General features: G+C 42.5%; 2 protein-coding genes across 3 annotated transcripts; both read left to right on the top strand.

Moving 5' to 3' along the window:
• The first annotated feature begins 1415 nt into the window (after window positions 1-1415).
• mettl9 (methyltransferase 9, His-X-His N1-histidine) lies at window positions 1416-7035 on the top strand. Of its 2 annotated transcripts, XM_071462489.1 has the most exons (6): window positions 1416-1592; window positions 1782-1943; window positions 2884-3074; window positions 3159-3368; window positions 5208-5392; window positions 5479-7035. In XM_071462489.1, the coding sequence occupies exons 2-6, from the start codon at window positions 1848-1850 to the stop codon at window positions 5706-5708; spliced, it is 912 nt and encodes a 303-aa protein (XP_071318590.1). In that variant the 5' UTR covers window positions 1416-1592; window positions 1782-1847; the 3' UTR covers window positions 5709-7035. The 2 variants fall into 2 exon arrangements, with proteins under 2 accessions (XP_071318590.1, XP_071318589.1); XM_071462488.1 differs by lacking the exon at window positions 1416-1592 and having other exon boundaries at window positions 1618-1943.
• A 552-nt stretch (window positions 7036-7587) lies between these two features.
• kdelr2b (KDEL endoplasmic reticulum protein retention receptor 2b) lies at window positions 7588-13648 on the top strand. Its single transcript, XM_071462490.1, has 5 exons — window positions 7588-7844; window positions 9299-9399; window positions 9676-9834; window positions 10976-11228; window positions 12550-13648. The coding sequence occupies exons 1-5, from the start codon at window positions 7754-7756 to the stop codon at window positions 12582-12584; spliced, it is 639 nt and encodes a 212-aa protein (XP_071318591.1). The 5' UTR covers window positions 7588-7753; the 3' UTR covers window positions 12585-13648.
• The last annotated feature ends 1128 nt before the right edge of the window (window positions 13649-14776 follow it).

Below are 14776 nucleotides of genomic sequence, written 5' to 3' on the forward strand. Positions count from 1 at the left end.
GTGGACAAAGCCACTCTTTCTGTTTCCACTGTTTCAAATGAGTCTGTGGGTGCTGAACAACACTGCATCTGAAGTCTGATACACCCAGTATGCAGACGCCTAACATGCACGTTCCCTCTGTTACAGCTGGAGCAGTCAACAAAAGACATGAGCACACAACAGTACAGTGAGGACAGTGACGCAGAGAACACGACCTTTTCCCTGGACCATGACTCCGGCAGGTCTCACTCACCTGCTGAGAGTGCTGCTGCTGTCCGGAGCAGCTGGACCGTGGAGAAGGAGGACAGGTTTCTAGAACTGTGGCAGCAGCACGAGTGTCTGTACAACCTGTCTGCAGACAAATTCCACGACAAGATGGAGAGGGAAAAGAAGTGGGCTGAAATCGCTTCTGCTTTGGAACTTCCAGGTGAGGGCGTCGTGGGTCTGTCTGATATTGTGTACGACTGCAGCTGATACTTTACTTTTTAATCAACTTATCTGTGTTATCTCTGAATTAATGGACTTATCAATCAGTCAGAGTAATTCCTCAGAGCCCAAAGTTGATGTCTTCAACTGACACGTTTTCTTAACATTAATGTAAAAAAAGAGGCAAATAGCTAATTCTCACATTTGAGCACATTACATTTTTACTTAATAACTCACTTAGTTTATCCTCTCATCATTTCTTTCTCTCACTGAGCTCTTAGCTGGACACAGTTTATTTTAGGTTTCCTCATTAGCATAATTCAAGTCTCTAAAATCGCCATAAGGCTACTGGCTCTGTTCTGTTTGGAGGAAGGTTTCATTCACAAAAATGTTACCAAAGAGTAAAAAGTCAAGTCCCATTTCCACAAACATATCAAATGTTGAAATGCTGAAATTTTATTGTTTTATGACAAATATGGGCTCAATTTGAATTTGATACCAGCAACACATTTCAAAAACATTGGGACACTGGCAGAGCATGATATGGTGAACAGAATATTAATATGTGTTTTACTTCCTGTTGAGCAGACAGACAGTCTGTAGGTGACCTGTGTGACATGTCTGGACCATTCGGAAACAGAAAAGTCTAAGGACAAGAAAATCTGTGAATGTCACACATTGTTTTAAATCTCACATACGTGTCGCTTAAGAATAAATCTGGTCTATAGCTAGTTCTTGTGTGAGGTGGCTGTAACACACAAGATGTGCTGCAGTTTCTTTTCTCTTATATAAATATATCTTTTCGGGTTTTCATTCTTTTTATAGTCTCCTTTTGTACTCATGTCAGTTAAGTTCAGCTAATATGTGCTGCTGTTTTACCTTTTTTGTTTAGTTTTTTTGGTCAATAAAAAATTATTGGTACCTTTCTCCTCAGTTTCATGAAACAGTTTTAACAATTTTTTGTTTTGTTTTGTTTTTTTTAAAGAAAGCTGTTCCCGGGGACACATTTAGCGGTAACTCAGGAAGTGCAGAAAATGCGGATGTGAGTTATTGTTGTCACAATGGGCAGGTACCACGCCGGTGAGAGACCACCTGGACCTCTGTAACAGATTACCAGACAATGGATTCAGGGCTTTAAGATGTGGGGTAAATAGCAGCTGGTTTTCTTAGACCCGCCGCACCCTCAGGTTTGTTGGTTTGTTGTCTTGGAACTGGAGACATGCTCCGGCGTGTTGCTTTACAATTGGCTGCCTTTACCTTCCTTATCATCTAATATTAGCCACGTCTCTGCGGCCGGTCTGTCCGCTTCTCGCAGTGCCGCAGCTGCCTGTCAGCCTGTCTGCTCAGAGTTGTTGTCCGTTATGTGTCACCTGCAGCTGAGGACGCTGGTTTTTGTAGCCTGGGTGCTGGGCTACGTCGCCTTTCTGCTCTCCGTGAGAAGGATGTGGACGGGGAAGTACGTCCGCAGTCCGCTCGTCCGCTCCCTGTTTGTGAGCATGGTGAGCGACAGCGAAGCCGCGGCGGCCGAGACGCAGGAGGTATGAATTATTGATTATTGATCATCAGTCAGGTAGATGAGCTTCACCTGGCCACAGCCTGTGCAGGTTTGAGAGACTACTTGCAGTAATGTCCCTGTGGAGCCTAGACTCAGATGTGTGCTCGTTTTCCACATGAACAAGCTTTACAGGTTAGACTTGTTCACACTGTCAATGGGATCTGAGGCTTATCAGGCATCATGGGGCATTTCTGTGTGTGGCTGCTTCTCTCTGAAACATGCATCTGAAATAAGTTAGCACAGGTTGTTAGATAGCAGCCTGGCAGATTTATAAGAGTGGCTTTAATGGGTGATATCAGCATGAAACCTTAAGCTTTTATTCTGTTTATAAACACTGATATTCATGAAATATAATTCATAATCAGTAGGTCACAAAAAAACAGGGAAAGTATCAAGAACACTCATTTAAGGTGGGGGGCATAGTTTAACAAGACCTTCTAAAATGTTTGGTACATCAAATAAAAAATATAATATTCAAAAGATTGTTTTTCTATACATAGATTAAGTATGGTGTCATATTTCCTTTACTGTGAACTGGATTTTTTTGATGGTAGTCTTGGATATATTGGCCAATAGTTTTGTTTTCTTGATACATATCCCTTTGACTTATTTTCATTTATTTTATTTTTAAAATTGTGACCAAGATACAAGATACAGGGAAAAATAAAGGTGACAGTGGTCTCTGGAGGACAAACACTGTTTCTAATTTACTTCAAACCTGCTTTCGGTACTGAAATTTATATATCAATATATTTGCTATAAGCTGATATTTGCCGATTTACTCATTTAAACTATGAGGGTACCTGGTGTTTAGGGAGTAGCTGCTAAACAAGTCTCCGAGTGTCTCTCAGTGAAAGCTTCTTTAATTTACTCTTGAAGTTAAAGTTGAGTTGTGACTTTTATTTTTTCCTTTCTCTCTCTAGTGGTACCGGTGCTGTCCTGACCTGCTCGGAGAATCAGTGCGGCCCCTGTTCGTCCAGAGCCACCTGGACTCAGGTACCAAGGCTTTCCTCAAGCGGAGTGTGGAGAAGTCTGGCTGGCTGTTCACCCAGCTCTACCATTCTTTCGTATCAACAGTCCTCGGCCCTATGGTCTCACGCACCTCCATCAATGGGTCAGTAGGACAGACACGCCTCCGCCCTCTGCACGTCAGCAGTGTGTCGTCATATGACGTGTTTTTTTTTTTTTTCTGTCTCAGGTTCCTGGGACGTGGCTCGATGTTTGTGTTTTCTGCAGAGCAGTTCCAGCAGCTGCTCCAGATCGGTCCAGAGTGGAGGGCCGAGAGACTCCTGGACCTCGGAGCCGGGGATGGAGGCGTCACAGAGGTGATGGGAGCCCATTTCAGAGAAGTCTATGCAACCGAGGTCTCATTACCCATGAAATGGCATCTTCAGAGGAGGAATTACAAGTGAGTAGGCTTCTCTGTGTCTGTGCTGTTTCTTTATTTAGCTTTCTCTCAAATCTTGAGCATATCGTGTTGGTTAGCTCGATGCTCTGTGCACAGATTCAAAATCTGGAGAGAACGGGTCCTTTATTTGGAGAATCATTCATTATCATTATTTCCCCTGTGATAAGTATATCTGTAGGCCTGGGTGATACAACGATAGACACTTCATCAATAGGAATATGAAAATTCTTTGATAGAGAGTCCAATAGTTCACACATGAACAAACCCAGATGCTTGCTCCTCCCTGACTCATAGACAGCCAATCATATCTCTTGATAAGGGAGCGTGCTGTGAGTGACAAACAGCCAGTTGTTTAACTGGTGTGCTGTTTGGTTTCACCAACAACAACAGAAGCGTGGAGTGAGAGAATAAGTACACAAGTAAGAATACAAGAAACTTATTTTATCACCTTAGCTGCTTCCTCCCTTTGGATTATAAAACATGTTGTCAGTCACGACCAACATCTGCTGCTTCTCAAGAAACAACCCACAGACTGTCCACAGTGGTAGAGGTACTCTGCAACAACACTGTGACAAAACATCCAAACGGTACTAAGACATAACACACAGTAGTGTACTGCTGTTCTCATGGTCTTCATTAAAAATATCTCATTCAAAATTACCAATATTGAGTGATATGAAAGAAAAATTTAATGTGATTGCACTTTCTGTTCATTAAAATTTTAGATGGATAGCAATTCAGGGCTACTGAGTAGGAACATTGTCATATTTGGGTTTAAACACAGCATTTTCATCAGGAAGTGTGAATGGTAAACTCACAATTCAATCGCAATGACCCTCCAGAGGACCACTATAGAGTGGGGCGGGGGGGGGGGGGGGGGGGGGGGGGGGGTACAGTACAGTGTGTTTACACCTACTTCATCAATACCCACTGTGTAGACCACTGGCTCTGAAAACAATAGTGTCACTCCAAAGTTCGTACACTTTATGAGTCAAACCACATGACATTTCTGTGTCATTTAAGCACCTGTGCAGCCGACACCTGTTTACAAGGTTCAGAGCTCAAACGTCTCATGTGGTTTTGTCTCAGCACCTGTGAAAATAGCTTTTTGAAAATGGTATGTTTCCAGTTGATTAAACAACTAGATGTATAAAAATGTCCAGGCATGTGCAGCTACCTCAAAAGTGGCTGACAGGCCTCAGACTCCAGGGGGTTCAATCTTTTTACTGCTGGTGAGCTACTGTCAATGAAACTCAGGAACTGGAAGTTTATTGACCGTGTCTTTGCAGCAGTCTAAAACAGCAAGTAGTAGTTATTTAATTCATGAAAGAGTAAATTAAACCCATCTGCTGCTGTTTTTTATGACTGCTGTTAAGTTCCTGTCATTGACATTCAACTTTTCCTGCAGATATTTCAAACTAAAAGCCTACTGAGAACAGGAGGGATTATTTCCCCTGAGCTGCCAGAAGGCTTTTAATTTGACAGTAACTTAACAGTGATCAAAAAGTCGGCATAGTAGAAGCATTATTAGTAAATTAGTAAATGGAAGCAGCATTTCTTAATAGTTGAGACTCAGAACAGCTGAGTATGTATATTATGCTGAATTTATGTTATACAATTTGCAAAACAGAGAGACTCCCAAATCGAAATGTATTGTCCCTTCTTATCAGCATCTGAGAATCTTTATTTTACTACGACAGAACACACCTGACCACATACTCTCTCTCTCTCTCTCTCTCTCTCTCTCTCTCTCTCTCTCTCTCTCTCTCTCTCTCTCTCTCTCTCTCTCTCTCTCTCTCTCTCTCTCTCTCTCTCTCTGTGTCATGCTGCTGCACTCAGTGTGCTGGGTATAGACGAGTGGCAGGAGACTGGTTTCCACTATGATGTCATCAGCTGTCTGAACCTGTTGGATCGCTGCGATGATCCAATGCATCTGCTGCGGGACATCAAGCAGTCGCTGGTTCCCAACACGGGGAGACTCATCCTGGCTGCCGTGCTTCCCTTTCAGCCATACGTGGAAGTCGGTCAGTTGGGATTCAGTTCACTCTGTTTTTAATATATTTGGTGTAGCATCATAATTAAACCATTCTGTATTTTTTTTTTTTCACAGGAGGACAATGGCAGCGTCCCAAAGAACACCTAAAAATAAAAGGAAAGACATGGGAGGAGCAAGTTACCAACCTGTCCAATGAGGTTTTCCAAAAGGTGGGGTTTGAGGTGGAGGCCGTGACTCGGTTGCCATATCTCTGTGAGGGAGACATGTACAATGATTACTATGTTCTTGATGATGCAGTTTTCGTTCTCAAGGCTTCAGACAACAGTGAGCAGTCTGCTCAGTGAAAACCAAACACAATATAGGACTGAGACCCGTAACTTTACCTTGGTAGGTTCCTCCTGGATGAATTTTAGTGCAATTTTCATACGCTTTATTCATGAAACACAGTATTTCTGACTTGTTTAGAAATGGTGATACAGGCATGAAGCTCAGGTACTGTTGGTCCTACATTTACCAGCCATCTTGTGTGACAGTGATACCTCTATCTTTTAAGCAAAAAATAATGAACGGCACTTTGCCTCCATTTAAATGCCACTGAAGATAAAATCCTCTAAGACATATCACCACGTTGTCGGTGTTTGTTCCATAAAATGTGTTCTTTGTGGGACGTGTTTACTGTTAATGTTTCATCATTCTGTAATAGTATTGGGAAGAATCATGGTTGACGCTTTGTTGAATTTGTACTTTATTTTTGTGTCTTATGCAAAGGACCAGTTGTATGCACACACTTCAAATAACCAATCAGAATCGGGCTCCTTGTGTTTAAATTGTTAATTTTTTTTTTTTTTTTTTTTACTTGATATTAGTCATTTCTATTACAATTACAAAAAAAACATGAGGCCTTCTTAAAGCAAGCCTTTGTAACTTATGTTAAACAACGGTTACTGTAGCCACAAGTGACAATTATAGAATCATGTTTAAAGCTGCATTAATTGATTTTGGCCACTGGGTGGCAGCATAATAAGTGTTTGCATATATATGTGTGTTATCACACAGTTTTGAAGGCAACTTGTTAGAAACCAATTGCATATTTACACATGTAGCAGTCATTGGGCAACATTAGCATTCATTTGGAGTCATGTTTCTGGCCACTTGGTCTCCACAAATTCAAAAAACGGTCTAAAAGGCTCTGTAGACGTGCAAATTTGAGGGTTAACTCCCAGAGAGTTTGTCATTTCACCCACTAATATAAAAAATGCAGCTTCAGTGATAAAACATAGTGTAACCATAGCACAAGTAGAAAAAAGCCATATAGTTGCCAAACTGACTCAGTGATGTCAGTTATCCAGCAACATCTAGCTAAAGGTTGCTAATATTAGCATTAGCCACCTCATACCAGACCAAGTAAGACTGTCGTAGCAGAGCTCTTGGGTGTATTGAATCAAGCAAAGGTGTGTTTTATTGCATTATTGAATTTGACTTCTTATTTCCAAAGGAAGATTGTGTCATTTCGTCTTTCCAAAGTCACACTGTCTTGCTTTAAATCGGTGCTGTGCAGCAAAAATGCTACTGCACATTGGACTTTTCAAAATGTGCCACAATTAATGCAACGTTTGTACTGAAAGAGTATGAAATCCGCTCCAGAATAAAAACTACATATTGCTTTCTGCATTTCTCAGCTCTTGTTTGTCCATGTTGTTGAATGAATGCCATGTGTAGTTATTTATCTTCACTTTAATTCAGTTCACTGGCTTCAGTTGGCCTACCCTGGAATTGTCAAAACACAATATTGTGTATTGTGTGTGTTTCCTGCCTCATAAGAGCAGTTTCACACTCTATTATACATTTGCACCTGCAGCCTCAAACCAGTCCCATCACATGCCTGGGTCCTCCGCCCAAGTCTGGCCCATACACTTCCACATCTGGCCAGATTCCAGCTGTTGTCCACCAGTATTGACTGAAACAAGCCTGTGGCCCGCAGCTATCTGCATGAGACCTCAGGTATTTTCTCCACATAGCTCAGGTGAATTTACTGGTCCGTTTCCTTTTACTGTGAAATACAACTGGCAGCTGGAACAGGAAGCTCTGATTTCGTATCCTTTCTACAGAGTTTGAAAGTGGCATTTGCGGAGCACCCGTCTCCCTCCTCTGATTGGCTGAGCGCGCCAGCGGTTCCCGTCTCTCATTGGACGCCGTTGTCTTGGCCACGTCCCCGGGCCACGTCGCGCTTTACTCGCCATTTTCCCGTCCTCTGAAGCCGGAGTCGGTCCATTCTGGTGTCACGGTGTCGTCCGGCACTGTCAGGTCATCGTTAATCGCTGCTGGAGACGAACTGAGCTCTTTACAGAGTCTTAAATATCGGTTTGCTTCCGCTGGAGCTCCAACAAACATGAACATTTTCAGGCTAACCGGCGATCTCTCCCACCTAGCAGCCATCATCATCCTGCTGCTAAAAATATGGAAAACCAGGTCTTGTGCCGGTGAGTAGACACACACCTGAGCTTACAATGTGCTCGACCGCTGTCTTGCACATAATGTAAATGTACAGTTTAAACGAAACGGTCTGCATTGTGCTGCTTCCTCTGTTTGAGCTCATTAGCCGGTTGTCGGCTAACGTTAGCTAGCCGGCTAACACCACCGGAATGCCCTGTTATCAGGTAATGAAAGTCATTTCTGACACTGTCGCTGTTGTCGGAACGAATATCACTGGTGTGCGACGTGAAGCTTGATAACTGCTGCTGTTGGGGAGCAGTGGCTGTGAAGTCTTGGCTAGCAGCAGCTGTCTTACTAGTTAGCCGTGTCAGTGTTGTGGGCCCCGCACCGACGAGCGGACCGGAGGGCCAACGCGTTGGTTAGTTCGCTTTAGCAGGCAGGGACCCGTCATTTTTAATTGTTGGAGGTCGACTGAGCAAGTTTCACGTCGGCCCCCAGTGTTTCCTTTACGTTACATTAGCCTGTGGTGACCTGTCTGACGTGGCAGCACAGGATCCGTAGCCAGTGAATGAGTACATGCTTTTGCTTTTGCCCAGCTGCAGGCTGTATTACCCTGGTGAAACTCTGCTGTGTTTTTATATTGAGCTGTGCTGTGCCTTCCTGTTCTTCAGTGGTCAAAGGTCAGGGCTGTATCACTGCAAGACAACCAGCCACCTGACCTGTGTTACTACTGCTGTTTGCTGGAGATTAAACTAGGTAGCTCTGCACACAGGTCAATTTTGTTCAGTCTTTAGTGTTTTAAACCGTGGCTGTATTGGCTGTATGAATCGATACCAGAATACCACAGCACCAGCCCTTTTTATCTACAAATAGTAGTGATTACTGCTCATAACCCTCTGCTAGTCTCTCACAGTGGGTGTGACTGTGGAAAACCTGCCAACACGCCAGATAAACAGAGCAGGTGTGGATGTAGACTGTTCATACACTGAGCAGACATTGTCAAACACACATCCCCCAACTACTTATTATTAGTGGGCTGCAGTGTAACTGCATAACATTACATGCTCCTGGAAAGCCATTGGCTTACAATTTAAAGCTTGCAATTGCTGTATTTCAATTTATTTTTGCTGTTTTAGTGTGGTATTACACATTTATTGTCTGTGCATGAGCTGGCTGCAGGGACTGAACACTGGGGAATGATTGAATGAAACATTTTGTTCTTCCTGTGCAGAAATAGTGGGTAGGTGTATGTTGTTAGACAAGAGTTGCAGGCTAGTGAATAAGGTCTGTGGTTTACTGTGAGTGACCGCAAGTTCCTTTAGAATGGGTTTAACCACCAAATACTAGAAGTGATGTGTTAGCGGCTGGAGGTGAGTTACAGCAGGACCAGGGCAGTCTGGACAGACAGGGTGAACGATCCCTTTTTAAATACCAATAAATTAGTATAAACCTGTTTCCTGGTTGTGTGAATGTTTGAGTGCCCTCTGCCGTCTTTTCACAGGTATTTCTGGAAAGAGTCAAGTGCTGTTTGCCTTGGTGTTCACCACTCGTTACCTGGACCTGCTCACCTCCTTCATCTCTCTCTACAACACCACCATGAAGGTGAAGTACACACACACACACACGTTGCTCCTCATTTTCATATCCTGAAGCATTTTGTTTTTTCAAGCATTAAACACACATTGCCATGGTTTACCTAGTGCAGCGAGCCAACACACCCTTGTTTGCCGAAGGGTAAAGCTGTCCAGCAAGATGCAACAGATTTGTGTGTGTTGCCGCTGTTGCTTGAATGTGTTCATGTCAGACCATTAGATGCTGGGCCCTGTGGGTGTTAACTGTGCGTTAACTTTATGTTTTGGTGCTGTTCTTATCTTTCAGATCATCTACATTGGATGTGCATACGCCACAGTGTACCTGATCTACATTAAGTTCAAGGCAACTTATGATGGGAACCACGACACGTTCAGGGTGGAGTTCCTGGTCGTCCCCGTTGGCGGCCTGGCTTTCCTGGTGAACCATGACTTCTCTCCCCTGGAGGTTAGAAATTCTGCACAAACACATCCTGTTCCTCTTTTCATAGAGCAGAGATGCAAACAATTCTGAATGGATCCGCTGTCATTGTACGAACAGACTCCAGTCATAAACACACATTTTCACTTCAGTCACTTCTACACCGTAAACAGTGAGTGTCAAACACATAACTTTACAAAATAACAGCTGCAGGAGGCCAAACTATACATTCAAATGTGGCTGTGACTTTCTTTGCTTTTGTGTACATGCATATCTACAGACATTTTTGCAAATTTATTAAGAAGCTAAAAACTGAAATATCACATTTCAGAGACTTTGCTGTGACCCATTAACATTTAGCTCAGTTTCCAACATTTCTCTGGTTCATCTCTGAGATTTTTCTACACCTTGATTGGAGTCCACCTGTGGCCAATCAGCTGATTGGTGTGTCTAATATGTTAAATCAGAACTGCTGTTCAAACAGAATCAAGACCACAACAGTCAAGGGTTATTAAAGGTCACAGTAGTCCCACAACCAAACAGCACTCAGTAGAGAGCATACCTCTGCCAAGGCAGAACATGTTCCTCCACCAGATCTGGATTATTATCAGGATCTGCACCAAACTGTACAAACTCATGCATCTCAACACCATAAATATGTCTGATCTCTTCATATTCATATCCAAACATTCTCTCTAGAAACATTAAGGAAAGTGCCCCTTTAACTGGATCTGCACCAAAATTTGATGTGTTCTTCCTTGACCCACGACCTGTCCCTCCACCAAGTTTGGTGCAAGTCATTTCACTAGTTTTAGATTTAGTTGATTTATTTATGTAATAGGGACGATGCAGTTTAACATGGTTCTCGTACAAAGCATGAAACTGATGTGCTGCACAGAGAGTTTATAGCTGCTACTAATTTTCAACTTTAGTATCTAGAGTAAATACTAGAGTAGAGTAAAACACTATATCTAAAAAGCATTGATTGTGATGAACAATCAATGAAAGAGACAACAACAGCAAAACAGAACAAACACCTGAGCCTGAAGCTTCATGTAGTGAATCCACTGAGCAGGATTCTTGCTCACAGGTTTTTACTTCAGTCTGTTGTCATGTCAGTTCTCTCTTGTCTCTCAAACGCTCTGTCCTCCCGTCTCTCTGATCCCAGATCTTGTGGACGTTCTCCATCTACTTGGAGTCGGTGGCCATCCTGCCCCAGCTCTTCATGATCAGCAAGACGGGTGAGGCCGAGACCATCACCACCCACTACCTGTTCTTCCTGGGACTCTACAGAGCCCTATACCTCATCAACTGGATATGGAGGTTCTACTTTGAGGGATTCTTCGACATGATCGCCATAGTTGCTGGAGTGGTGCAGACCATCCTCTACTGCGACTTCTTCTATTTGTATGTAACAAAAGGTGAGTGCAGCCGCAGCTTTCTTATCCCTCCCAAAGGACTCTTGCACTCTGTGTTTGTTATGTTTTGCTAATGTTTTCAGGGTTCTGCCAACTGTAGTAACAGTTTTCATGCACGTAGTTGACGCCTTTTTGAAGCTTCATTATTATTCCTGTAGCTGGACGACAGACAAGCTTCTTTAGAAGATGGAAACGAACACAAACAGCTCTTTGCTGGTAGACAACTTAAAGATGAAACACAATGCAGTTTAATTTACAGCCATGTTTTGTACACATTTAATTAATTCAAATGCTTTCACTCAAAAATGTTTCCTGCAGTAGGCTGTGATTTAAAATGAAATAAAAAAAACCTGCCTAAAATCTTAAGGAAAAAAGTTTTCAGAAGATAAAGCATCAGTGTCAGCTTTTCACCCACTCTGAGGTTGTATTCAGCTGCACTGAAAAATAAGATTTATCAATCAATCAGTCACTTAATTTGTCCCCAGTGGGTCAGTTGGTTATGCAGCAGTGGGATATATCCACTGAGTACACATAAAAACACAGGGCACATAAATACAACATGGAGATGGCAGAGGGTTTAAGAAAGAATAAAGAAATCCAACACTGTTCCAGTCACTCTAAATCCACAGATGTCACTGAGAACTACTTTATTACTAAAGAAATAATCCCTATACTGCAGACAACCACAGACACAATCTATTTAACCCCTTTATACTGAATATCTCACTGTTGGTCCCAAACAGGAGGTTCCTGTTAAAACTGAGGTGTCATGAGATGTTATGTCATAAGAAACAGGGAAGAAACATCCCTGCGCACAAAATGTTCAATTTTTTAATAGCATTTTAAAAAAATTTTATCTCTAAAAACTTGGGGGGAAAAATGCCTCTGAAAACTGCTCTGATGCCAGTAAAGACACAGAGAGGGACAGTAAAAAAAATTTGAATTATAAATTATTTGAATAATTTTTTGAGGGCCCATCGCTGTAGCAGGATTTTGGCCCTCCTGATGGCCTGTCCCACTATGACAGACGGGTGCATTGTCACCATGTTTGTTAGGGAGCATGTTAGAGTGGGTCAGTGAGGTGCTGAGGGAATCAATGTGCTGCACACAGTCTACAGTGAAATGAGATTTTAGCCATTTAAAATAGTTTTTAAAAGTGTGTGGTAGTCAGTGTTGATGTCGTGGTGGTCAGCAACCCACAGAAACCCTGCTGCAGGTCCAACAGATTGTTTGGTTTGTTTTGGGTTTTTTTTGCATTGTAAATGCTGTTGCTCTGTCATGTGACCTGCTGCGCTAAACATAAACCTGTTATGTCTCATTTCAGTGCTGAAAGGAAAGAAACTGAGTCTGCCAGCCTAAGTGCCAAAGAGGAGTATCTTGGCAGACTCTGCGCGGGGGGTCGGAGGGGAGGCGGAGTGTTAGTGGACACCTCTGACACCCCTGCCCCACTCTCCCACCACCACTCCCTCCTCTTCCCCTCCCGCCAGCGTAAGATGCCTGAGACAGAGAGCGAGTGGGAGCTGCTGACTGCACCTTCTTCTGATCCAGAATCAGTGGAATCAGAACACCTGCAGAGGCTGATCCAAGGCCTTCGGATTTCTGTTTGACGCATCTTGCCTTAACTGTTTTTTATTACTCTGTATAAAGGAAGAAAAAAGCGAGAAAAGTTTTCTACATAAAATGTGTACTCTGAAGATTCGACACATTGGTGAATAAGACCTGAAGATAGAAAATTGCCTGTGATTTGGCATTGTACCATACTGAAGCGGACTTCTTGTGGTGGGATATTATTGACTCGAGCGTTTGTAAAAGTATTTGCAATGGAAATAAATGTGTATTGTTTTTCCTGAATTCATTTGGGGAGGAATTTGTTGAAGCCTGAGCAAGTCGTTCTTGTTTTGCTCCTCTGTTTCTGACCAGTTTGCATTCCCATGTATAAAGACTTTGTTTCAGTTTCCCCACGCCCTCAGTAGAAGATAAATCTAAGATGGACACCATCATTTAATATTGTCTTTAAAATAAAAAAACAGAATCTCAGACATAGTAACAGTTAAATTATATTTGTTCGGATGCCTTCAGAATTGACCAGAATGCATTGCTTCTGTGGTATCTTGAGCAAAATACTTCATAGGAAAAGTTAACATGAAAGCAAAGGTTTGACAGGATGCAAGTAAACTCTCATCACTGTAAATGGCTTAATTTGTATACTTCATTACCCAACAAAGGTCACCTGTAATTATGCTTCATCTCCCAGCCCATTTATTTCAGACGGTTCCTTTAAACATTTGAGATGAGTAAATTGACTGGTAACGAGCTGTACAAGAAGTTTCACTACGGAAATTGATTTTTTTTTTTCTTTTAGGTGCAGATGTATTTATTTTTTATCTTCCTGGTTTTCAATAAACAGAGTCCATCGAAGAGTCCACCTGTTGTGCGTAATTTTAACCTTTAGGAGTGAATCCTTCTCTCAGACCTGGAGACGAGAAGCACACACCTGTGAACACTGCTACAGTCAAATCCTACATGGTTCTCCAGATGCATCTGCTTCCATCTTTAGTTTCCTGCACATCATCCCAAGTCTAATGTCTTACTGAAGCTTTTGCATGATGCTGCCACCATGAATAAAGACTTTGTGGGAAATATTTGTCTGTTGTGGTTACCATGAGGTTAAAGAGTTCTCCACCAATCAGGCGAGCTAGCTGCGAGCTTCAAGCACACCCCTAGACTTATTTCTCATTTTCAAATTTGTACTCTTCAGTGCCAGACAATGCTGACTCAAGTGACATCACTCGAGGCAGTTTATCAGACCTCACCCAGCTCCCTCTGCAGATACAAAAGTTTTATGCAACTATACAAATGTCACTGCTGCACAAATGCGATCTTGATTGGTCGTAAGTGGCCCTGAGAGCTCAACACACTGCAGCTAATGAAAACACAAAGCTACAAGCAGCTTTGTCAATTTGGTAACACATGCACTGCAAATAAGCTACGTTGCAGTGTGGTTGTGTATTTGGTTGTATTGTGAGTAGACAGTTGCTGTTTGATGTGTTGGTTCTATATCTGGAGAAGACCAGTAGTTGTTTCCTCATCCACAAGTCTTTCTGTCATCACCGACAGCCACGGTTCTGTCCCAGTGCAACAGCAGGCGATGTGTCCCGCAGGGTTCAAATACAAGGACAAGGGCAAAGTGAACAATGCACAGGTTAAGTGAACTGCAATGTGGACTTCAGAGGGGTCTGACTTCACATATGCTAAAAAACACTGACTAATTGAGTTTGTTTTGAGAGCTGAAAGGAACCAAGTGTGAAACCACCCTTACGTTTTGTGAGCCAGGAGATGAAGCTTAGGATGCAACAGTATAAACTACTTTATAAACCAAATACAAAACAGTTGAAACTGGAGGTAGGTTTGTTCCAGTTATGGTAAAGTACAGTGTCAATCTATGAAGAAACAAAGCAGAGTCGTGTTGTGCCTCACAGCAGTTTGGACCCTTGATGAAGTCAATCGATATGCCTGCAAAGGTGCAGGAGGATCTGAAGACTGAAGAATGA

The sequence above is a fragment of the Trachinotus anak genome, unplaced genomic scaffold (assembly GCF_046630095.1).
Source record: "Trachinotus anak isolate AG129_WGS33_773 ecotype Australia unplaced genomic scaffold, CSIRO_AGI_Tana_v1 ptg000025l, whole genome shotgun sequence".
NCBI lineage: Eukaryota > Metazoa > Chordata > Actinopteri > Carangiformes > Carangidae > Trachinotus > Trachinotus anak.

Bases quoted from the DNA above. Each gene is read 5' to 3' on its own strand.
- mettl9 (XM_071462488.1), top strand. From the start codon at position 1,767: ATGTGTCACCTGCAGCTGAGGACGCTGGTTTTTGTAGCCTGGGTGCTG. The intron at 1,944-2,883 runs GTATGAATTATT...TTCTCTCTCTAG, and splicing joins CGGCGGCCGAGACGCAGGAG to TGGTACCGGTGCTGTCCTGA. The intron at 3,075-3,158 runs GTCAGTAGGACA...TTTCTGTCTCAG, and splicing joins TCACGCACCTCCATCAATGG to GTTCCTGGGACGTGGCTCGA.
- kdelr2b (XM_071462490.1), top strand. From the start codon at position 7,754: ATGAACATTTTCAGGCTAACCGGCGATCTCTCCCACCTAGCAGCCATC. The intron at 7,845-9,298 runs GTGAGTAGACAC...GTCTTTTCACAG, and splicing joins GAAAACCAGGTCTTGTGCCG to GTATTTCTGGAAAGAGTCAA. The intron at 9,835-10,975 runs GTTAGAAATTCT...CTCTGATCCCAG, and splicing joins ATGACTTCTCTCCCCTGGAG to ATCTTGTGGACGTTCTCCAT.